Source organism: Ptychodera flava, assembly GCF_041260155.1.
Source record: "Ptychodera flava strain L36383 chromosome 23 unlocalized genomic scaffold, AS_Pfla_20210202 Scaffold_23__1_contigs__length_28996876_pilon, whole genome shotgun sequence".
NCBI classification, from domain to species: domain Eukaryota; kingdom Metazoa; phylum Hemichordata; class Enteropneusta; family Ptychoderidae; genus Ptychodera; species Ptychodera flava.
The window spans coordinates 2660756-2686499 of record NW_027248277.1 but is presented as its reverse complement, the minus strand read 5'-3'; the positions used below and the strand labels follow the sequence as shown (position 1 = coordinate 2686499).

The 25744-nt window shown below is 37.7% G+C and overlaps 3 protein-coding genes across 5 annotated transcripts in view; 1 reads left to right on the top strand and 2 right to left on the bottom strand.

Moving 5' to 3' along the window:
- Window positions 1-25744, top strand: part of LOC139123475 (uncharacterized) — a 1125851-nt gene that overhangs the window by 977349 nt on the left and 122758 nt on the right. The window lies entirely within an intron of this gene.
- LOC139123478 (uncharacterized) overlaps window positions 1-25744 on the bottom strand; it is a 70827-nt gene that overhangs the window by 13555 nt on the left and 31528 nt on the right. The window contains exons 1-6 of one of the 3 annotated variants that reach the window (XM_070689634.1): window positions 18818-19041; window positions 17047-17201; window positions 14763-16573; window positions 11982-12055; window positions 11178-11360; window positions 10374-10449 (exon numbers count right to left, since the gene is read on the bottom strand). The exons of 1 other annotated variant lie outside the window; for it this stretch is intronic. The gene's annotated coding sequence lies outside the window, so the exon portion shown is untranslated. Of the gene's footprint in view, window positions 1-10373; window positions 10450-11177; window positions 11361-11981; window positions 12056-14762; window positions 16574-17046; window positions 17202-18200; window positions 18483-18817; window positions 19042-25744 lie in introns of those variants that run through there. One more of the 3 variants, XM_070689635.1, reaches the window with a different exon arrangement.
- On the bottom strand, window positions 23677-24564 carry LOC139124317 (tripartite motif-containing protein 2-like). The gene has a single exon (XM_070690457.1). It carries the CDS (start codon window positions 24562-24564, stop codon window positions 23677-23679), a length of 888 nt encoding a protein of 295 aa, XP_070546558.1.

Here is a 25744-nt window from a genome sequence, read left to right as displayed (position 1 = left end):
TTGGCTTTGATGATTTCCTAATTAATTCAATTATTTAAAATCATATTAATTATTTTTTCTGGGTGAATTGATAGGGTTTATACAGTACAAGAATTACATACAATGTAAGTCAAATTTTGACCAAAAATGACAAAAAAAATTCCTTAAAAATACACATTTGCATATTTCATCACAATTTGAACAAATCTAAGTTGGGTTATCCCTAGGGACCTGCATACCAAATAACAAAGCTGTCTGACTAGCGGATATGAAGAAGAAGATTTTTTACCAAAAACAACTTTTTTGGCATTAATTGCCTATTTTCAACAATATCAAAAAACGTAGTTTCTCAAAATCATATTTTTCATCTACCCAACAAATATCAAATCAGTAAGTACTGCGGTTCTCAAGATATTTGAGTGGACGGATGCCTAACAAACGGACATACATACATACATACATACATACATACAGACTGACGACGGATGCCGGACGGGTACCCATCCCAATAGCTTCTATAGACTATGGTCTATAATAGCTAAAAACAAAACCAGTTTATCATAAACAGTGGGGTTCTAACCATTATATTTGTTAAGACTTGGCGGCCAAAGCTCAATGCTCAACTTTAAAGTTTGTATAATTTACAACTTATTAACACCAACTCATACAAAAATTATCTGTTTGTATCTAGAGTGTCATAAGATTTTCGAAGTCAAAATCAGTCACTTTTATTTGGTCTTTCTGTAACTATTGATATAAATTCAGTATGTTCTCTGTACTTTCTTAATATCAACATTCTATTGTGCCACAGATTTGAAAAGACCATTGCTTGTTACCTTTGTCACACGGCTTGGACGGGTGTTTTGTCAGATCATGGGGATTATTCAAAGCACGTAGACAGGTATTTGAAGTAAAAAGACATGGTGGACTCAAAACAAAGATGAAACTAGCTACAAGTACCTTGGTCTACAAACAGACTCTCAGCAATTGCTTACTTTATGACTTTAGTCAACAGGAGTATTTATTTGGCTTGTGTCACATGTGTAACGTCATGCCTAAAATGACGTCAAAGAAATAACGGAACACAAGTTATGTATAACAACAACTTGTCCGAGAGGACACAGATTTATTCCAGGCTCAAAAACATGTGCCTCAACAACAACAAAAAACGCATGCGCAACCTGATACTATTTATCTGCAGGGGTGAGCTCTCGCTGTCGCTCGTAACGTTCGTAAATTACGAACAAAAATGAAAATTTACGAAAAAAAATACATGCCCGATCGGCCATTTACGAACGATTTTGTTATTTTTGAAGCCTGATTTTCGGTCAAGATTGTGAATTCCGGGGAAATACTGACATATCTCGTCTTTCGAAAACTACTCTTCCCCTATCATCGGCTCATCCAGCTTGAGCGGACGTATAGAAATTTGCATAATTCAATAGGCTGCAGAGCCTCGTTCTGAATGTAAACAAGCAATATGTCGGAATACACGTCGTTCGAGCGACTTGGTCGTGAAAATGGGCTCGAAAGCTCACAAATATGATTATTTAATGCGAAATTGAACATGCTATGAGGTAATGTACACTTTTGAGAGTAATTTCATCGTATCTATGCATGATAGAAATAAATACTAATGATAATTGACAACTAAATTCGTACGTTGCAATGATGGTTTATACCTCTCAGCTGTGTGCTATTTTTAGACTGTGACCCGAAACACACTGATACAGGTCTTGAACAAAATAATACTTGTTGTGTCAAACCACTTGCTATTGAACAACGCTTGTGACAAGTTTCGTGAATTTCTGACAGTGCGCATATATTTACGGCATGATTTCATGATGCCATGTATGCGCTGTTAGTGTTACCATGGAGGTAGTAGGTACTACCTCCATGGTGTTACCGTACAAGGCCGATCGTACAGCCCAGTGTACGCGTGTACAGCGTACAACGCTATGGCACTGAAACTCGCCTTTATGCTATCGGACTTCAGTCAACATTGACGAGTTGAAACATGGTAACTGAACAGTGATATACTACCAGTGAAAAGGAAAACTGTGACAAATCACGGTCACTCAAATCCACTCTTACCACGATATTATTATCTTGAAAGGCTGAGGGGTCAGTAAAATCAGGCTGGGAATGTCCGACCACCACATCCTGCATCGACTCCAAACAGACAGACACTGACAGTTGACAATGACCGAATACAAGAGAAGTCGGCAAGTACAGTATGCACCCTATTAGAATATATGCTCCATATTAGTGTTTCTTTTTTTGAAGTCTCACTTAAGTTATATACGAAAGCGATCTAAATGTCATTCATAAGATGAGCGTAATGTTTGCAAACTTCACAGATCACAGTTCAACGCACGTATGGGTAAAATTAAAGATGGCGGTGTATCGCGATCGTGGTAGCGAGTTTTGCAGTCTTCGTCATAGTTACACTTGAAGTTCGTTAAAAAGTCATAGGAGATGGCGAAACAACTTAGTTAAGAGTCATCAAGCCATGAATTTTACTGAAGAAATGGCATAATGTTTGCCTGAACTTTAATACGGTACGCGCGCGATCTGCAGAAACACGGAGGCAGACCGTACATGTTTTGCAGGGGTGGGAGCTCTTCGACTTTGAGTTGTTTTCTGAATGTTCGTAGTACCCGGTAGTATTAAACCGACAAAATAACAAAAACTATGGTAGTAAAAAGTTAAAATTGTTTGGCATATTCAACTGTGAAGCGAATGCGTATGCAATCATATTGCTTTGTTGCGAGTGGCAGACTTCTCCTGGCCGAGTCCCACTGCACTGGCCGAGTTGGTCGGCACCATCGGCGCTGGCGATGGCCGAGTTCGCAACTGCCCGACTTCTCCGGTTACCCAATGGAATATTGGTAGCCAATGCCTACGAGGACTACCGCGAAATTGTAACCCAAGCATCAAATATAAATATAACATAAGTTGGATTGACAACAGTAAAATATGTGATATTGTGCAATCTTTGGGCCTAAACAATTTGTAAACGTGAGCAAGGCGTCAGCGGAGTGCAACACGTTCCTCACTCTAAGCGGCCATCTTGTCTTCTGATGGCGGGACGGTGTACGACCTACCGCGAGCCAAAGCAGTGATTTGCAGGCATGAACAAGAATAAAACTAAGTTAGGGGCTTAAATAATGATTAGACTGTCTAACTATGTAAAAATATTCACAAGAATCAGCTGTGCATGTAGTTGCGGCAGCTCAAAAGTAGGCCTATGTTTAGCGAGCCATAGATCGACAATACACACATAGCACCAAAAGTAAGCCGTAGAAGTTGATAAAAATTCTTAGGCACAAACTTAACTGCTTTATATGACCATAGAAACGTCTCTGACATCGTTTGTTGGGAAAAAAATGGGCTGAAATTGCCCCCCAAAAAACAGGAAAAATTACACTAACGGTCAAGTAGAACAGCGCCCTCATCACTTCCATTTGAACGAAATTCTAATATAAATATGCAAATAGGGTATCTCCGCTCAAGCTGCATCGACAATGGTATTAGCTTTGGACTTTGACCTGTGCTAACATGAGCATGCGCGAAAAGGTTTCAAGATCCCCGGGTCGTGTACTCTCATACTGGTATGTCATGCATTACGGTAGTTTCGAGATACCCAAACACTCACATGCTGTCAACTTTCCGGATGGACGTACGCGGGGGTGAAGCGGATCGAGGGAAGCGGGCAGTTACAAATGCTTCAGATAGATAGTATCCTCAGCTGGGAAAGAAAGTTGGGCAAAAAAACGGCACCTGATATGAAAAAATTGGAAACAATGAAACCGCCGAGAAGAGATCAAGACAGCTAGTCAGCCGGAAAGACAGTCGAACTGCAGTCCGGACCGCCCATGGTTGAAAGATGTACCGTACCGCAAAGTGTTTGTCTGTGCATGGAGGTGGAAACGAGCCGGAAATCTTAGCCGGAAATCTTAGTTGTCATAGATTTGTCATTTGACGATCTGCAGATTGAATTTTTTTCAGTGAACATGCCAATTTTAACAGGTTTCCTTCAAAATATTTTACAAGAAACTGTCTCAGCAAATGTTATGAATACTGATAGTTTTCTTTGATGATCCAAAGACAATGCTGTGCACAGTCCCAAGACGAAAACGTTTATCCAGACACGAGGGACGGTGATCCAGACAAAAAATAAATGACGATCATCTGCAGCGTTTAAAAGTATAACTGTCTCTAAGAAAACATTAGCAGGATCACCAGTCTCAGTTTGCGTATTTAAATTTGATGTTATAATGAGACAAAATTTGTGCGAAACCACAGACTGCCAAATGTTCAGATCAGTGGTTGTTTTAAAAGAATTTTAGAGATGAACATGGCATAATGACTGCAGCTACCAAGAGGTACCACCTAACACCTATGGATGACATGCGTACTTTCAAAGTAACAGAGCTTTCCAAATATGAAAAACAGGGGAGAGATTTTCTTGCATCTAAAACTTGTGCAAACACTGATAATATTAATGACCACTTCATATATTAATATATATAATCATCAAGCACTAACCACACACACAAAGGGAGTTACAATTTGTGTCACAATATACTTGAAAATGTTATGTTGTGTAATAAAGATCGATTAATTGAATAACATTCATGGGCCGGTTGACCAAAATGACACACTTTATTGGAACAAGGAAGAAATTTAAATGTTACAAGCACTCATGACCCATGATGTACTGTGTTAATTAATGGATCTTTTGAAAATGTGTATCAAAATATGAGTGTTCATTGTCAAAAAAAACCTAAAAAGGAATTTTTCACTTTCCTTTGTCTATAATGAAATCATTCATCATTTCTATACCCTTAACATCACTTATTGAGTACGAGAAGTGCTTGTTGAAAATGGGCGGGCTCAGCATTACATAATTTGTGCTTACTAATTTATTTTGAACCAAATTCGTAAATTTACTAACAATTTTGAAAGGCCAGGGAGAGCACAGCAGGGGTGAACAGGTCTATCTGATGAAGTTCAGTTTTTTGTCCATAACGTTACAACATGGGCTGAGGTTTTATTGTTTTTATTGAACCCATCATAAACATTTACAACAAGTTAGGAGTCCAACTCTTATTAGCCCATGCATTCCAGGTGATTATATTTTGTAGCTGTAAATTTATCTGACTGAAATAAAGGACCCTTTGTAAATGTGATCATTTCACTCATCGTGTGATATCAGCTGACTGGCTGCCATGGTTTAAAGGGCTGGTGAAATGGTCCCGCTCTTGAGACTGAATATCTTCCAAGGGGCAATACTATTACATTCGCAACAGAATTGCAACCTAAAAGTACGCGCAAGTGTTAATTTTTTGATATTTCTATGCGCGGCTTTCATCGGGTCATTTTGCGACACCCAGGTCACGCCCTCAGCGGGAGTCAAGGTTGGCCGTCTGTGACGTCACAGGTGTGTTCATTTACATCGAATAGCGGTCCCACATCGCCTTATCTCTGTCGGTATCCGCTAGCAAAACACCGGTGTTCGCGTTGCCCATTCGCCACGTTGGTCAATGCGAATCGAAATCCGAAGTGGCGAAAAACAAGTCATCGTTGATGACACAGTCCCCACTTGTTAATGGGTACTTTGGTTACATGTCCTCAGAGAGGATAGAGTCCTCTTCATTAATTAGGTCTGTGATAAAATACTTTGATACAGATGGCACTCAATGGCCAAGAATGAGTTCTATGGTGATGAAAACATAAAACCAAAGTAGGCCACCATCCTAAAGTTCATAAAATGAGTCTACTAGGAATAAATCAACAGGATGTTGCAAAACATTTTTGCATACGGTACAATCCTAACACTTAACAGATTATCACTTGTACCATATTTCATAAAGTTTGATGCAGTATTTACAACACTATGAGATCAACATCTGTATCAAGTTTCATCACATTTGACGTTGTATTAATTTGTGGCTATATCACCCTAATTAGGAAAGTTCATTACTTTGCAATTACAAATTAATTAAAATGACACTGATAAATGTCTTTTTCAATGTTAAAGCAATGTGAGCTTAACATCTGTACAAAGTTTCATGAATTTGATGCAGTATTTCTTGACATATCAGCCTATTTACGAAACTTCAATAATTGACATGTTACTGCTACATGACGTGAAACAAATTGAGGAGCATATGTATGAAATAGGTCAATGTCCTTGTACCAACTTTGAATGATACTGGTGGCAATATGTCTGAGTCATGGCTCTGTACATAAGAAAATTGTAACAAATTCACCACCATGCAGTGATATTTGATCTTACTGTTTAAAAAATCAACAAGTATATGTACGACATAAGTCAACGTACATGTACCAACTTTGGATAAGATCAGTTGAGACTTGCCAGAGTTATGGCTCTCGACATAAAACAACCATAACAAAATTGCTACCATGTGGCCATATTGGACCATCTCGTGAAACCAATCGAAATACATATGTATAAATAAGTCTATATCCTTGTACCAACTTTGAATAAATTTGCTTGATACATGTCTGAGTTATGGTTCCGGACATGAAAAAATCGGAAAAAAATGGCCACAAGGCGGCCATATTGGATTGTATCACAAAACAAATCAATGTGCATATGTATGACATAGGTCGATGTCCCTGTACTAAGTTTAAATAAAATCGGTGAATAAAATCAGTTGAGACGGGCTGCCATGCAGCCATATTGGATCATATCATGAAACAAATTGACGTACATATGTATGACATAAGTCAATGTCCTTGTACCAACTTTGAATAAAATCGGTTGAGATATGCCTGACTTATGGCTCTGTACATGAAAAAATCGTTAGAAAATGGCTGCCTGGCGGCCATATTGGATTGTATCACAAAACAAATTGACGTGCATATCTATGACATTGTTCAATGTCCTTGTACCAACTTTGAATAAAATCGGTTGAGATATGCCTGACTTATGGCTCTGTACATGAAAAAATCGTAACAAAATGGCCGCCTGGCGGCCATATTGGATCGTATCACAAAACAAATTGACGTGCATATCTATGACATTGTCAATGTCCTTGTACTAACTTTGAATAAAATCAGTTGAAACGTGTCTGAGTTACGGCTCTGTACATGAAAAAATCGTTAGAAAATGGCTGCCTGGCGGCCATATTGGATCGTATCACAAAACAAATTGACGTGCACATCTATGACATTGGTCAATGTCCTTGTACCAACTTTGAATAAAATCAGTTGAAACGTGTCTGAGTTATGGCTCTGTACATGAAAAAATCGTAATAAAATGGCTGCCTGGTGGCCATATTGGATCGTATCACAAAACAAATTGACGTGCATCTGTATGACATATGAAGTAATTCTTGTACCAAGTTTGAATGAAATCGCTCCTTGCATCTCTGAGATATCTGCGTGAACGGACGCACGCACGCACGGACGCACACACGCACGCACGCACGCACGGACGCACACACGCACGGACACGACCAAACCTATAAGTCCCCCCGGACGGTGTCCGTGGGGACTACAAAATACCTAATTGCACAGTGGCGAAACTATCTTGTTAAAAGATATGCAAATAAAAGAACAAGTCATCGTTGATGACACAGTCCCCACTTGTTAATGGGTGCTTTGATTACAGGTCCTCAGAGAGGATAGAGTCCTCTTCATTAGGTCTGTGATAAAAATACTTTTGAATAAATTCGCTTGATACATGTCTGAGTTGTAGTTCAGGACATGAAAAAATCGTAATAAAATGGCCACATGGTGGCCATAATGGATCGAATCACAAAACAAATCAATGTGCATATGTATGACATACGGTAGGTCAATGTCCTTGTACCAGCTTTGATTAAAATTGGTTGAAATATGCCTGAGTTATGGCTTTGTACATGAAAAAATCATAACAAAATGGCCGCACAGCAGCCATATTGGATCGTATCACAAAACAAATTAACATGCATATGTATGACATTGGTCAATCTCCTTGTACCAACTTTGAATAAATTTGCTTGATACATGTCTGAGTTATGGTTCTGGACATGAAAAAACGTAATAAAATGGCCACACGGTGGCCATATTGGATCGTATCACAAAACAAGTCAATGTGCATGTGTATGACATAGGTTGATGTCCTTGTACCAACTTTGAATAAAATTGGTTGAGATATGCCTGAGTTATGGCTCTGTACATGAAAAAATCGTAACAAAATGGCCGCACGGCGGCCATATTGGATCGTATCACAAAAAAAATTGATGTGCATAGCTATGACATCGGTCAATGTCCTTGTACCAACTTTGAATAAAATCTGTTGAAACATGCCTGAGTAATGGCTCTGTACATGAAAAAATCGTAATAAAATGGCCGCCTGGCGGCCATATTGGATCGTATCACAAAACAAATTGATGTGCATATGTATGACATAGGTCAATGTCCTTGTACCAAGTTTGAATATAATCGGTTGAGATATGCCTGAGTTATGGCTCTGTACATGAAAAAATCGTAACAAAATGGCCGCACGGCGGCCATATTGGATCGTATCACAAAAAGAATTGACGTGCATATCTATGCCATTGGTCAATGTCCTTGTACCAACTTTGAATAAAATCAGTTGAAACATGCCTGAATTATGGCTCTGTACATGAAAAAATCGTAATAAAATAGCCGCCTGGCAGCCATATTGGATCGTATCACAAAACAAATCGACGTGCATCTGTATGACATATGAAGTAATCCTTGTACAAGTTTGAATGAAATCGCTTCAGGCATCTCTGAGATATCTGCGTGAACGGACGGACGGACGCACGCACGGACGCACGCACGCACACACGGACGCACGCACACACACACGCACGGACACGACCAAACCTATAAGTCCCCCCGGACGGTGTCCGTGGGGACTAAAAAACGTGGCTGTTTTTAGTCTTTTGTTGATCTGTGCTTCTCTCCCAGCGATTCGCAAAACTGTATCTACTTCCGTATTATTGCGTACTTTCCGTCATACGTATAATCAAACCAAGTCTCCGCGAGAGATTTGACGTTATTTAGTCTGTCTGGTCCACAGCATGCATTAATGCTCTCGCGAGAATTGAAACGTAGATGCACGCAATCGAGCCCTCGCAACAAATTTAACGTAACTTTGTCTACTGTACAGCAGGCATAGGAACGCCCGCTTGCGAGAATTGAAACTTTTGCCATAGGCCTACATGCAGACATACGAATTTAATCGAGGCCACAAGGTTCGGTGTTGCAGTTGATTTGCATTGCGGTCTGGCTGTTCCGTGTTGTGCATTTTAATTCATGTTGCGGTCGATTTGCATCGCGGTCCTCGTGGCCCGGTATTCCCTATTGTTCTTCATTTTAATGGCCTCCATGCGCACAGTCAAGAGGGACTGCTCCATGATTTGTACCGGGGATTTGTATCGCGATCTCTACGTTCCGTTTTGTTGTTCGTTTTAATGGCAGTCACAACGTTCAGTGTTGGTGTTCATGCAGTTTATTTGCATCGCGGTCCCAACTGTGTAGCGTGTAGCGAGGCAGGCTCAGCCCAGGGACCGTGGCCGATCGTACGTACCAGAGAGCGACAAGCACATGGTTCAAACACTCAACATTTGACGGGAACTTGAAAAAGTTTACAGTTGAGCCGTTACGTTCTTGCCGCTGTCACAGCCACCAAAAGCACAACGTCTTCCCATAGTGAAATTGAAGGAGGACACTGTCCTGATCATGTAAGCGGAAAACCTAGAAGTTACCCCCCGTGGGGAGCTTACGGAGGTGTGAAATACTTTACTTCCCGTTATGAGATACGGCGTCGGGCAAACTTCGGAAAGCCGAAAAAAGTCGACTGGAGAGGCTCGGCGGACACGCCCACATTGCATTTTTCTTTTGCCATATTTCATAATTACGCGCGCTAAAACAAAAAAGAAATGAATGTAACTGTTTTATAGACCATCAACTGTATTTCTGTGATTTTGCAACATGGGCATTTCACCAGACCTTTTAGGTACTAGAGTTTGATGCATTCAAAATTTAGTTTCAACAAAAACTATGAAGACAGTGCAAAATTTCTAAGCTTTGTAAAAATAAAGAATGCCATGATAAGGTCACTTCAGGTCATCACACATGCTGTATATACCTTCAAACATTTCATCTTTCTATTGCCAGCAGCAATTAGTGTCAACAATTATGACTGCAGGAACCAAACAATTGAAAATTCATTGGCTCAATAATATGAGAATTCCTGGTGCAAAAGCTGTGACAGATGTAAAATTGTCTTGAACATTCCAGTCCTTTGCTAAATTTTACATTTGTTTACTAGTTGTTATGAAGAGTAAGCAATACATTGCTTGAGTAATTTCAAGCAAATAGAAAAAATCAGGACCATATCATACCTTAGTTGTTACTTGGTTGATTCTCTAATGGAATGGAGGGTCTGGTCTTCAATTAGCATTCATATACAGTATTGGGCTGAAAATACAAAAATACAAAGTTATAGAGAACAAATATTCATATATTTTGGGTTATGCTCAGTTTTCACTGAGTCATTTAATATTAAAATTTGATTTAAAAAAAAAATGTTAAATAATGTTTTAAATGGTATATTTGCTTGACTTACTGGGTGTACATGTACACATGCTGCAATGCATTTTCAATGTTCTCGTATAACAATCATATTTTGACTGTGATGACTCAGCAAATACTACATGAGCAGAACCCAAAATACATGAGTGAGTATTAGACACAAATCAACAATCATATCAAAAATATGCTGCACTCAATATTAGTAGTCGTATGCTAAATGCAACTATCAGCTTGTCTGAAATGGTAGTTGGAGCTCTAATTTACTGATTACAAGGTGGCTGTAACAATCACCAATCACATGGTGATTTATTTGCATACTTAGTGACATATCACTCAAAACATGAACATTTCAGAATCCCCTGTCAAAGGCATTGTGTTGCTACTCCAGATTCTGTGCATATGTTTTCTTTCAAAGATTATTTCAAAATATGTTTACTACTACTACTACTACTACTACTACTACTTCTAAACATTTCGAAAAAGTAGACTGGTTTCCACGTGACTAGGAATATTCCACATGCAACTAACATTCAACAACAAAGCCTTGACAAACATCTCTTACTATCTTGCTAAAGAGTGACATGTATCAAAGTGGATAGAGATCATTAACATACCTTGGTTGAGGATTCTATCAACATGAAGTAGACTGGTACAGATCTTCAACTTCTACACCAGCTCTGGTGATAACAAGAATTCAACAGATAAGATTTGAATTATTCTTGAGTTTGCCAACATAAGACCGACAGTTCCCAAGAAAGCTGCTGTTTGCTTCTTACACATAGCTTTGTTGTCAGTACCTGTCACATGGTTAATAATAAAATTGTTGTGTTACTCTGTTGAAACTACGGAAGGTTTAAAGTCAGTCTGACCCATTGAATGATATGTCATGGCGGTTGTTTGCTGACAAGCATACCGGTATGGTAAATCATTCCTGATACAAACAATTCATGTTGTCAGTAATGAAAAGTTCCTGTGGTTAAACAAACACTGCAGTGTGACAGTCTAATCTGACATTGTTTGTCTTTGATGATATATAAATTGCAAACCAGGAATGCGCAGAAACACTGGCATATCATTCCACAGAAGGTATACATACTTTACAATCCCTACGGTAACATTGTATTTACCATCTATATTTTAATGGTACTGTGTGGTTTTAAAATGTAAACAATTTTAAATGCAGACCCACAGTCAATGAGGTTCCCACAATGGTCCTTGATTTGTGCACTCAGACATTCTTTGCTAAAGGCTAATTCAATTTTATCAATGTTTGCACAATTTGTAGGGATTACTATAAAAATATGTTCTAAAATATTGTTTTAAACATTCATGAGTAAATTGAATAAGAAACTAATATTTGTAGGTGCTACAAATTATACACTGTTCAAGCAGGTGAAGTTGTCAATAAATATAACTACCTGTTTGCAGGACAATACCTGGCTATCTTCCAATGGAATATTCCAAATTTACTACAGGGCGTGTGCAGATTCCACTGTTTAAAACACAACACAGTTTATTTAATCGTGTATATGCCATTTTTCTGTGGGAACCCATAAATCTTCACACTTATCTGATGATATTATATATGCAAGGGTTGTAATTATTGATAGTGTATGTTCAATATCACTTTAGAAAAAGATATTTCCCCCTCATAAATAATACCGGTAAAGTAGTCTGAAAGAATCAAACTACACAGGTCTAGGCAAGTCTGCTCACTTTTAAAATCATCACAATCATATCCATCCATAATCCAACAACAATAAGTCACAAATCTGTAATTACATTCCCTTGTTAATTGCTACAAAGATACCGGTATGTGTGACAATTATACGGTCACTGAGGTTGTGCATTAACTGTTTATGATCTGTTTAACAACTTGTAACATCCTGTTTTTTTCAAACAGACACACACATACTTTGTGTATTAACCAATTTCAATCAGTAACCAAACAATTTTCAGAATGCAGTCTTAATGATCAATTTACCTGACAGTTTTGTATGTTAGAGTCAAAGGAAATTTGGATTTTAATTATCAGTTTATTTCGGGATAAGTTACTAAAGGCTTAGTAAAGAAGAATGCAGGTGGCACAGTGTAGGAAATGTTCATCAAAAACAACAAATTTGAGAATGAAACCAGTTAGAAATCTATTCTCCATATTTTGAATCAAACAACTTGCGAAAACTTCAAGTGCTGAGACAAATCAAAAAAAAATGAAGTAGTACCATGTGAGAACAGATCCACTACAGAATTGTCATCTCTTTCTGTTCTTCAAGGATTATAATCATACATACTTTATCACATAAATGGCAATCATATATGTTGTGATACTGAGGTATGATACTGAGGTCAAATTAAAGAGCTGCAAACTTAACAAAATGGCCTTGAACAATTTATCATAACCCATAGAGGCAGATGGTGTGTAGGTCTTCCTGCCAGAAAATAAGTCACAGTGAATAGCAGAATTAAAATTAACCCTTTGAGGGCTGAAATTTTTCACATCAAAATTTTAATGCAACATTTTGCCAACTTTTATAAAATTTTCTGTGATTTTTTTTGAATTTTTGGACCAAATGGACATCACATTTCATCAGCAACACTTATTTATCAAAATTTTGGCAAAAATCAGAAAAAAATGGACTTGAATAGATTTTGTAAAGGCAACATAAATCGACCTTGGTGCTAAAAGGGTTAATAATTTAGTCCACTGACCATCTTCAATTGCAAGTGGAAGATTGACATTGATTTTAACAAGTATTCATACTATTCACTGTGATATTCTCATAATTTGTGAAATTCTTACAACATTGACTACAGCAGCAGTGTCATGACAACAATGTGTAAATTATGTATTCTACTTATACCAATGAGGAACTTTTAAAAACAGAATAGGTTTAAAAATGTTGAATAATTAATATAATATGAAAATATGTATGTAAATAGTGCTAATGATTAGAATGCAAAATGCGACCTACAAATTTGAAAAACACATCTTCAACCCAATTCTGTCACTGTTTGACCATTTTTGTGAACACACAGCATTGTGTACCGGTAAACATGGTGACAAAAACCATGGGCAAAATCAGCTATTTACTTGAAAAGAAATAAGCCTGACTAATTCCATTGTACAATGAGATACCAATTCTAAACTATTCATTATACCTGTAAACTACTTGACAAAAAGGACAGTTTATGATTTCAGAATTGAAATTGTCCCTTTTGTCATGTAGCTTGGTATTTAGTGTATTTGGTCATACCAAGTTACATGTACATATCAATAGCGACAATTTCAATTTGGAAATCATAAACTGTTAATTATGCATTCCAAAAAGCAAAACAAAACCAGAACAAAAGTTACATCAAATCTGCTAAAACCATTTGGTTGAACACTTCAGTGTAGAAATAGCATTGGTAGAAGAAAATAATTGATTTGTTGTTTTGTGAAAAGGAGAGAGCATTTAAAGATGGCTGGGATCAAACTGTCAAACACCTCATTGAATTGGTTTGTTATAATAGATTATGGGATAAATCTACTTTGCATTTATGCTCAAAACTGATTTTTTTAAAAGGCACAAACATGTTGATACATGACACAAACTCAAAATCTGTCAAACCATGCTGCCACTGGAGTGAATTGTTTCATGTACACAATTACCGGTATATGACATTGTTTAAAGTGAATTATCACATTTGTACAAGCAAGTAATAAAACACAGTATTTTCAATCAGGTTCACACTCACAACATACTGTATCCAGTCACCTAGTGGAGAAGCATCAGACAGAACTGCTCAGAATGAAATCAAATCCCCAAGTAATTTATTTACTCATAGTACACAAACTGTCTGTATGTACATGTATTGGGGTTTAAAATAGACTGATAAATGATGAGTTAACATGTCTTGGTCACATAAAGTCTGAGAAATTGATTTCATATATCATACAATGATTCTGATGATTGAACTTCCTGTTTGCTTGAATAAAAATGTCTGGTTATTTACAATTCATATGTAGTTCAAATGACAGTATCAATATGTCAATGGTAGTAAGAATACATACTTCTTTTATGACAAAATATTCACATTCACCATCCAAGAACTAAAAAGAAAGCATAATGTATTTGTGTGTACTATATAGAATTATGGTCAACTCAATAAATGTGAAACTATTGAATCTAAAATGTGACTAATAAATTTGCCTTTACCTGGAAAACTTTAAAAATCTGTATTCTCTGTGTGTGTTGTAATTTTTGCTCTGACAATCAGAATGACAGTTTGGTCCTTATCTTTCATATCTTCCCTATCCAGGTCAAGTTACATCACTAATTTTTCTGCTTAAATCTTATTATGAAGAGATAAAATAGAATTTTGACTTTAAGTTGGTTAACAGAAGAAATTGTTTATACTCATTCAAAATAGTGTGATAAATCATCCCTGGTGACCTTTGACCTGATCAAATCACAATTTTCCAGATTCAATAAATCAGAACACAGACCTACAGTACAACACAGACACATGATACACCCTTCATTAAAACAATCATACTATGCATACTATAGAGATTGAATGTTAGTTTTGAACCCAAGATACATGGACTGAAACCAAACACATACAACTTGAATTCCTTCTTGTCAGTGGATACAAATAAACTCTTAGCTACAATCACCTGAATACTGACACAACTCATTCTGAACCACAAAAACTGAAGTCAACAGCGCCCTCTAACACCAAAGTTTCCCAGAGATGCTTTCATGGAGTGGAACTGTATCTGTATCGTTTTAGAGAAACAAGTGTGGATAGTCCTCTGTGTGCCATTGGTGACTGCAATCAACAGCGCCCTCTACCACCAAGGTTTCATGGACTGCATTTGATTATGTTCCTCTGGGAGCTCTAAGTGACGTCATGATGTTGCGACGGGGTATGATGGGGCTACCCAAGGAGAGGGAAAATTGAACGTTACCGGTGCAGACGACAACAATAATACACCCGGAAATCAAAGATTTCACCACCGATTAGCTATTTTTTGCCTGTTTATTTTCAACAACGCCACCATGTTACATCAAAAATTGAGAAACTTACTTGCCATCACCATCTTTAACTTCGATTCTTTCAAAATGAAAGTTATATGGTGTTTTTTTCTCCATGAGCACTAGTGTTCTCTGCTTGTCGTCAGCCATGTTTGTTATGCAGTGCCCTGCACTTCCCAAACTCAATGAGCAGGGGCAGTGAAATGTGCCCTGAGGTACCTCGACAATCACGTCACATGATAATTGAACAGAAACTGGGTTCCCCGGGCCACCTGAGGGCGCCTCAAGGAACATAATTGAACGCAGTCCAAGATGTTAGCACAGAGTGTAACTGTACCTGCATTGTTGAAACAAATGTGGATTAGTCCTCTCTATGCCATTGGTGACTGCGGTCAACAGCGCCCTCTAACATCAAAGTTTTCTGGAGATGCTTTCATAGAAACTAAAATGTTATCATCTGATGTTTTTCGAAGATTCTATGCAGATTTATATAGTGGACATTTTAATGTTCCTACCGAGCAGATATTGACCAAACATATATGCATGGGCACCTTCTTTGACAGCACAGGGGAGACTGCTTGAAAAGAGCACACCTGTTTTACCTACACACCTGTCTGACCTGGTAGATTGCCACACACACCTGTCTGACCTGGTAGATTGCCACACACACTTCCTGTCTGACCTGGTAGATTGCCACACACACCTGTCTGACCTGGTAGATTGCCACACACACCTGTCTGACCTGGTAGATTGCCACACACACCTGTCTGACCTGGTAGATTGCCACACACACCTGTCTGACCTGGTAGATTGCCACACACACCTGTCTGATCTGGTAGATTGCCACACACACCTGTCTGACCTGGGAGCTTGCAACACACACCTGTTTGACCTGGGATATTGCCATTTGCCAAACTCACCTGTCTGACCTTGGAGCTTGTCACACACATCTGTTTGACTTGGGAGATTGCCACACACACCTGTTTGACCTGGAAGATTGCCACACACACACAAACATCTGTTTGACCTGGGAGATTGCTGCACAACTCACAATATAGAGGAACATCAGAGTTGACTGAAACAATGCATTAGTGTTGCAGGACAGTCAATGTTATTTATTCAGTGTGTAAAGAAGGTAGAGAGAAATGCTACAGTCAATGTAAAACCACCACGTCACAAAAGTTCGGGCAGTGTACTGAATCCATCGCATTGCCATGTTACACTAAGGACTGAACTGTTTAGGTTGAAACCACGCTTCATGGACTTTTTGTACATTTTTAAATTCTTTGTGAGTATTTTAGTTTCTATTAAATTTTTCTTACTTTTGAAGTCCATTGTGCACCCCTTGTTTTCACTGTGTGTAGTAATTTCTACCGTAACAACAGACACATGAAGCACTTGGATGACACAAACAACAGAGGTGTTCACTCAATTAATTACATCACAACATTGCAACACTTACCACATTCTGTGTCATCTTGAAGACTGGTAGATATTTGACATTTTCATACCATGTTTACGATTTCTGTCAATATTTCCCATTCACTGGTTTCTTCCTATATTCACATGTCAACACAATTTTCATTGTTTCCAACAATTCTTGCAATAGCTGATCCCCTGTGAATAGGAACAGAATAAACTGAGTCATCACAGAATAAACTGAGTCATCACAGTATAAACTGAGTCATCACAGTATAAACTGAGTCATCACAGTATAAACTGAGTGATCACAGTATAAACTGAGTCATCACAGTATAAACTGAGTCATCACAGTATAAACTGAGTCATCACAGTATAACAACAGAAATAACAGAACAGGAAGAATAACTGCTGTACCAAGTCATTAATATTTAGTCATATCATTCACTCCATGAAGTTGAAATACTCTGCAGAGCTTCAACCATGATAGAGGGCGCTTATGTGTAAATATCCCAAAATTATACTGAACACAATAATGGTAGTCATGACAACTCTTACTGCATAAATTGTATTCATTTTAGATTTTCCTGCACATCAAGAGTCTACTGAGAATTCTTTTTTCTTTTTGTTTGTTGACAAAAAAAACTTTTGTTATTTTAAGGTGTACGCTGTGAAAGCCACGTCTGTTTTACTGTTACCTTAAAACAACACATCCTAAAGGGTAAACCTGGAATCCAAATAGGCTATGATACAAACAAAACTACATGCACAAACTCACATAAAAATATGTGTATTTTCATCTGTGTTTGTACATGTGGGTTTGTTTATACCGACATCTTGTGATCTCTTTGGCATACTGAGTCTTCAGAACACAACAAGCATCCTTTTTCCGGAGTAGAACCATTTCTGGGAGTACAACTGATTTTCAAAGTCTTCAGTTTATGAAAAAAGATCAGCATACAAATGCTAGGCAGTCAGTAACTACCTCTTGCTAGTATACACAATGCTATATCTGTTGTGCTACTATTTCACAGATGTGATTTAGGTTTTAGAAGGAAGACATCCCCTCTAACACTTATTCCAACATTCCTGAATGTTTATACTGAGGGGGACACAGACATTCATTTCATTCTATTTCTATTTGTATTATGATAATTGTGAGGAGAACTAGGTAATGTGACAGGGGGTAAAATTTACCTGTCTGAATAAAAACACTACAGGGATTTCTTCACTATATTTTGGTGTTTTTGATGTCGTCTTTAGTTTCTTGTTCTGGTAACTTCTACTCCCCAAGGCATGTTGAGATACAGAGTATTTAGTTTGTTAACTCAGTCTGTACATGTGACTGGATGCATTGGTGTCGTCGACAAGTGAATTTTAGTCCATACTAAGATACCAATGTAAAAGTAATAAAATCAAAGTGCACTTTAAGTACATGACAAGCAGGACAAGCTGTGTTGACATGCTGAAATTGTTAGTGTTTCCGGTCCTACTAGTACTACCCGTCAATGCTCGTCCACTGGCCGTCTGGAAAATCACCTTCCAGTGCCACACTGTAATCAGTCGAATACAATGGTCAATGTCATACGATCATCGTATCTACTCGTTCGAAACCAACGTTTTGGGAAATGGGACTACTATTCTGTAAATACTTTATTAGAGTAGAAGTCTTTAGTACTAAGATATCGGCTAGTTACAGTCATTGGAAGGTTAATTTTCTGACGGACAGCTCGACGGCAGTAATATGTTGGACCCGGTTTTGCGGGACCACAACCGAACAAAACCTCGGGCTGCTGTACTGCAGCAATACTCACATTTTCACTGTGGAAAAAAACACTTCTAACGAGTCAACATCAATTCCCATGAGCAACTAAGTGTTAGTCTTCCACTGCTACCGTCAATAAACACTGATGATGGGCGAGTATATCGATGCAGCTGCAGCGTGGGTAAGCGAGGAGGCCGCCATCTTGTTATGTCTTGTTTACATCCGAGGCCTTCCGAGTGACTTCGGTTTTCGATTCGGAAATATCCCGTGCATTGAACCTTTAACTGTTTAACCCAAGCCCAAGGGTCTGATTGAACACTTATCAGTGTCGTTCAAATCACGATAAATCCCTGTAAATCGTCGGATACATTTGTGTTTTCCTGTCATGTACATTTCATTCATTATGGCAGTCGTAAAACTCATTTCACCATTTCATTGACATTATGATACAAAGATTATTGTTCTCCAATTTGTACAACTCTTTTAATGACTAAAAAATTCTTATTTTTTTCAGTTATTTAAGTACGACGGCCCTTTTCTGATTAACACACATAGTTAATACGCAAATATTACCGGAAGTGATCGCCGTGATTGATGTCTGTGAAACTTTCTGTGAAACAAAAGAAGTTATCACTATTTGACTGTTGAGGGCGCCCTGATACACTCGCTGCCAAATCATTGGACCCGCGAATTCCATGTAGTTCTTTTCATCAAGTAACTGTTGCTCACAACTCAAAACAGTGGTAGATTTTTTGTAAGGGGAAATGTAGGGAAAGAAACTTTCCCTGTGTGAAGTGTTTTAAAGTAAAATACTTTCCGTTAGTCAGATTTATCTAGTGAAAAAATGTAAAGGCGTTATGTCCAGGGTCAGAGACTTGTTTTCAGGGAGAAAGTTGCCCTGATTTTCTTGAAGACAGTTTTCTGATGTAATCTTTGCCAGGATGACTAAAGTAACAAATCTGACCGCAAATTATAATAATATGCATGAACCACACTTCAAATTTGCTATCAAATCATCCCTAATTTAAAGGAACATCGCAGCAAATAGAAGTGCACGTGGCAAGGTCTAGTCGAATTACACTGCAAGTCATCGCTACCAATCAAAAATTAGAAATATTGATATGTTGTAAGCTTAAATCTGTCAATCAACGCCTCCAATGAATAGGAATGTAAAGAGCTTATAATTATATATGATAGGAACAGTAAAATTTCTTTATCAAATGAAGATTGCGTCTGATTCTTTGACAAGTTGGTTTTAAATGAACAACAAAGGTTATTTTATGTCCACAAACATTACGACCAGCGCGAGCTGTGTAAATCATTTGCAAACTTCGAACCTAGGTTTGCGCCCCCTGTGATTCACTTTGCGCCACGATCGGCGGATTTGATTTGCAAGATTTCTATACTCTGTTGATGATCATTAATTACTAGCATGTCAGTATCTCAATATCAAAATACTCTGTTTGATATAGTTTTGATAAAATCTTACAATTCAAATTTTATCACCATTCAAATAATATAACGTCCACCTGTAGCCACAGTTGCACTACAAAAGGCCCGTTCACATCAAAACATTGACTGTGTATGAACACTGCACTGATCGGTGTCGCTGATTTTAACTCAGCTTTCATCTTTGAATAGAAAAGAACAGAACTCCGTGCATTATACTGTGTGATCCCAGGCTATCAGCCATTCATCATCCGATGTGTTTTACCAACTTTATGTCATGTTTTCTGCAAGAATGTGACAAGATTTCAAATTGCACCGTGAGCGGAAAACCGACGTGACCTGAGATGACCCCTGTCCATGACCACGAGGAACATATAGCTTTAAAATTACAAAAGTAAGAATGTTTCGCCATTTCAATAAAACATTCCGAAGTTTGAAAATTAACAATGAAAACATTTATTATTTCAGACCATTTAAAATAGACAGGGGTACATACACGTGTACAAATTGACATCTGAACTTCCTGAAAATAAACCACTATTGAGTTACATACATTATCTTATAGGATTATAAAATATTTCCCATCAAACACAAAAGAAATATTGCCGTTACTACTACATATCTGTAGAATTGGTTGAATGCATTCAAACTACACTGTAAAGTTTAAAAAATATATACTTCTCTCTAGTGTTCAAAATACAATTGAAATGTACAAAATTTAAGTTCAAATAGTTGTGGCTGATGAATGAATCTACAGCACAGTCATTCTATGATATAATTTTAAAACGATACAACGCATTGAAAACAAACATGAAATGTTTTTGTAACTTACCGAAAAACTGTCTGAAAAAATCTGAAGAAACACTATTCATTATATAAATAAAATACATATCTTTGAAATTCTTTATTTATTGAAATAGCAGTGATGTTTTTCCAAACAAAATATTTATGTAGGAGAGTACAAAGTATTGAACTTTCGTATCAAAACTTGATGCTACCGTCAGTATAGATAATTAGAGGTTATTACCAATATCGCCTGTTCCTGTGTCGTATCAGCATGAGTGTCATTTGTGCTGCGTCAGACACGAGACGAAGTCGAGTGTCTGACGCAGCACAAATGACACGAATGCTGATACGACACAAGGAACAGGCGATATTGGGTAATAACCGATTTATCATATACCCATGCCCATAATTTTAGGGAATTTTTACTAATAGAACGAAAAACCTTTAATTTTGAGGCTTTACTTTATTACGCCTTGCGCATAAATATCAGAATGTTTATGTGAACAGGCTTCATTCATAAAGTATACGACGAAGATGTCAACATCACGCGCGACATCGTTCATATCTCCATGAAACCCAAGAAGAAAGACACCGGGGTACAAAAATCGTCATACAGAAGGAACATTTTAAGGTGCAATATGCTATAACAACTGTAACCGATCAAAAACTGCTCAGCTTTAAATCTATCCTGATTTCGATCGTCGTACGGCACGGAGCTCGCGCAGAGAGGGGACGCCATTTTGTTAGTTTACCTTTAGAGTTGCCATGTCAACAGTCGTCGCGCGCGCGACATCGCTGTCATGCCACGCGCTCACTACCTGTTCGGTGGAGACCGTGCACAGTGCCGGCGCCGTGCGAACGGCAGAATGTTTGCTAGAACTTGACAAAAAAATACCATGGGAAAACATTTCAAGACTCAACGTAATATTTCCGTATTTTGCAACCAGAAATACCCGTGTTCCTCGAAGCCCTTCAAGTTTTTACGTCGGCGACATCGCTTCGCAGGCGGGGAGCGGCAGCCATTTTGTTGTTTACGTTGTTTACCAACAAACTGCTAATGTAGTTCGGGAAAACTCTAAAACTGATGACGTTCATCGTGCATATCTCGACGTTTACCGTGAAATATCACGGCTGATATTTTACGTTGAACGTCACTAGGATGTAGCAATATGGGCATGGGTATATGATAAAAGTACAATATCATCACATGGCTGTTGTAGATATCAAAATCACGAGTTGACGCTCACCTATTCATGTGCATATTGGTAAAAGTTGGGTTGAAACCTAAATGTAAAGCTTTGTTATCGTGAACTTCAAGAGAAATAATTGTAGCCCTGGTGTAGCTCTGCATGGCAGGGCTGGGTGTTACCGGCGTTATCCGGCCTTATAACGCCGGCAACACACAGCCCTACCATGAGGAGCTAGCCCTGGTGGAGATAGGCTGGGCCGTGCGGCTTGGGCTTCTGTCGTGCGGCTCGCGCTATGGACAGAAGTCAAAGCCGCACGGCCTTGCTCCACCAGGGCTACAATTATTGCAGCTAGATCTACACTGCTGTCATCATTTCATGTTTGTTTACATCTTACACACGTCTGGGATGTAAGCGTCCTTAGTTACTGCTCTAACTTTGATACAATGTTTCACGGACGTCGACACAATTGATAGTTATTTCATACGGCAATAACCACTTTTCTTAGGAAGGGTAGTACTGGGTTAAAGCTCTTCGTAAAGATCACGATTGAACTGTCTAGACACTATTTACAATACAAACAGAGAAACAACACATTGTTGTAGAAAGAAAGCACTGTGAATATTTCAAAACAACCGTATAAAAGTCTGTACAAGTTTACAACCTAGAAATGCCCTTGCTCCACTCCTCTAGAGGGTGAGATCGACCTGGATACAACGCCCTCTATGGCTCTCTTGAACTTAGAATGGCGGTGATTGATAAGGTTGAAGTCGTTGTTTATAAACCATAAATCGGAATAATCTTCCTCCATCGGATGGAAATATCGACAGATTTCAACAAAATTAACATCATCAGATATGCAGGTATTTTATCTCATCTTATTTTGCACACACAATTGATATTCCGCCCGATATTTATGGCGATGTGATGGGAGGTGTATCTGTTCTGTTGCCTGTAGACATCCCCTGTACAAGTTGACCAAAATTTCGGCGAAAATTTCACAAAATGTGAAAGAATGTTTCATCGGCATCTAAAAGAAGTGAGCGACTACATCTCTAAGATTGTCCGATCCAAAATTTCAATTTAAAAATGAAAAATAACGCCAATATTTAAATATCAACAAACATTTTTGACCAATGTTGTCATTGGGGTATGCCGTGTACAACGGCAGTCAAATACCTCCATGACAAAATTGGTCAAAATTGTTGATGATAAATCCACAAAACATCTCCGTTTTGGATTTCTAACATCCCTGAGATGAATCGACTGACAAAAATCACAATTTTTGTCAACAACCATATTTCTAAATTTGTAAAAATAACCTTGCAATCAACTTGTTGCCATGACATCCTTGTCAACAATGCAGTCAAGTCAATGCAATGCGTTCAAACTTCAACGCTCACAAAATTATTCCTTTCAAAAAATTCCTCCAAATTCTGACATTTTGATGTCATGTAGACATACACTTCATGTTGGTGTATTTTATCTACTTGGAAAATACTTTGATTTGGTCACTGTTCAACTCTACAACACCAATTTTATCACCCATGACTGCAATGTACCTGGGTCTACTCACATTACCTTCCAACAGATTACAGATCCACTTTCCATCACATCGAAATTTTACGATTCTATCAGAGACGTCACAAACATAAACATTATCATCTTCATCCACAGCAATGGATCCGTATCCCAGAATGCCCCTTGGTAGCTGACTTTGTCCGAATTGATGTAAAAAATTCAGGTCGCTGTCAAAACACTTGATGCATCCATTGCCTTTGTCATAAACCATGATGACATTGTTGCTGTTTACAACCACAGACTCCGGCCACTTGAATTGTCCTTGGCCTCTAATTTGACCATTGACTTCTGCTAGATATTCTCCACTTTGAGTGTACTTGACCAGTCTATCACCTCTGTCCTCAGGTCTCACACTGGTGTCCGGAGAGGTCAAACGCAAAGTGACCAAAACAAAGTCATCCATCAGAGCTATGTCCCAGACTCTTTCAGTGTTTTCAGGTAGAGTAATTATTTGGATAATTTTACCATTTTCATCACAAACAACAATTTGTTTATTTTCATCATCAAGTATGAAATAGTGGTTGAAACGTGAGATGGCTACATTCCTTGGCCGGAATGGCTTTGCAAACTGACCATCAAAGCTTCCTATGACTTTGTCACAGGTATAATCTTTGTTCAATATCTGTACAATATTGTTACCACTGTCACACACCACAAGTTTATCAAGGTGGAAGGCTAAACCTCTTGGCCTCTTGAACTGTTGTCCTCGGTCTTGATGTTGACCATTAACAAATGTCATTGACCATTCACCTGAAAGGTCAAAGGTCAAATCAGTGAAAATTGTTCTGTGCATTGTTGCACAGCTTACTTTTGTTCTGCTGTAAAAAGAAACATATAGTTCTTCTAAAGTTTTCACTGCCCCAGAATTTTTTGAAAACTCACATAATTCATTTAGGTACAGTATAATATTATTTTTGGCAATTTCTCAATTATTGGTCATTTTACAAATTACCATAGCAACATTTTCAGCAGAAATAGGCAAAATAAGTACATTGTGTATTTTGTACAAGTGTATTTTGTCATAAATTTTAACTTGTCATGCTAAATTCAAAATTCTTTGCATTGAGTACATTTCATTATTTTCAAAGATGTAACTATCATGAACCAAAAAATGAATTCATTCACTAATTACTGTAACCATGGCAACATTTTTTATGACAATGGCTAAAAACATATATTTTTCTGTAGCTTTTGTATTTTATGAAGTAGGTTGAAAATTTTTTCGCAAAAGTTTACAGACTGACATAAGCTTGTTTATTATGCATCAATGCATTAGTAAAGTTATGCATAACAAGTAACCATGGCAACGTAAATGTTAATAATTTGCTTTTCTTCATAATTATCTGTTGTTGAATTACCCTGAAAATTTTTTCACAAAAGTTTAAAGGCTAATACACACTTGCTTATTTTCTATCAATGCATTAGTATATTTGAGCGTTATTAATCACCATGGCAACAGATTTTATTCCATTTCCTCAAAATTATCTTTTCCCAGTAATACATGTTGTGCAATTTAAATAAAAATTCTCCATGAAATATTCATACACTGTAGTTCACTTTTCAATGATTCTCAATAAATGGAAAGACTCATAGAATGTATGGCTGGTATCCATGGCAATGTTATATTATCATTGCTCAAAAATTCTTATTTTGTCGACAATGTTTGAATTTATAGACATACAGTGGAAATTCTCTGTGTTTTTACTGGAGGTGTCCAGTGTGAATGAAAATAGATACTACTAAGTTTGAGTGACTTTGTTTGTTGGAATTTTCTGGTCATTTTGACCAAAATTTTGTTTTATATATAGAAAAATTAGTACAATGATGCCAACAAGTAACCATGGCAACATAAATATTCAAAATTTGCTTTTCTTCATAACTTCTTCAGAGGTCATAATATCATAAAAATTCTTTCACCAAACTTGAAAGACTGAAGTAAACTTTTTAATCATATGCCAATACATTAAGACACT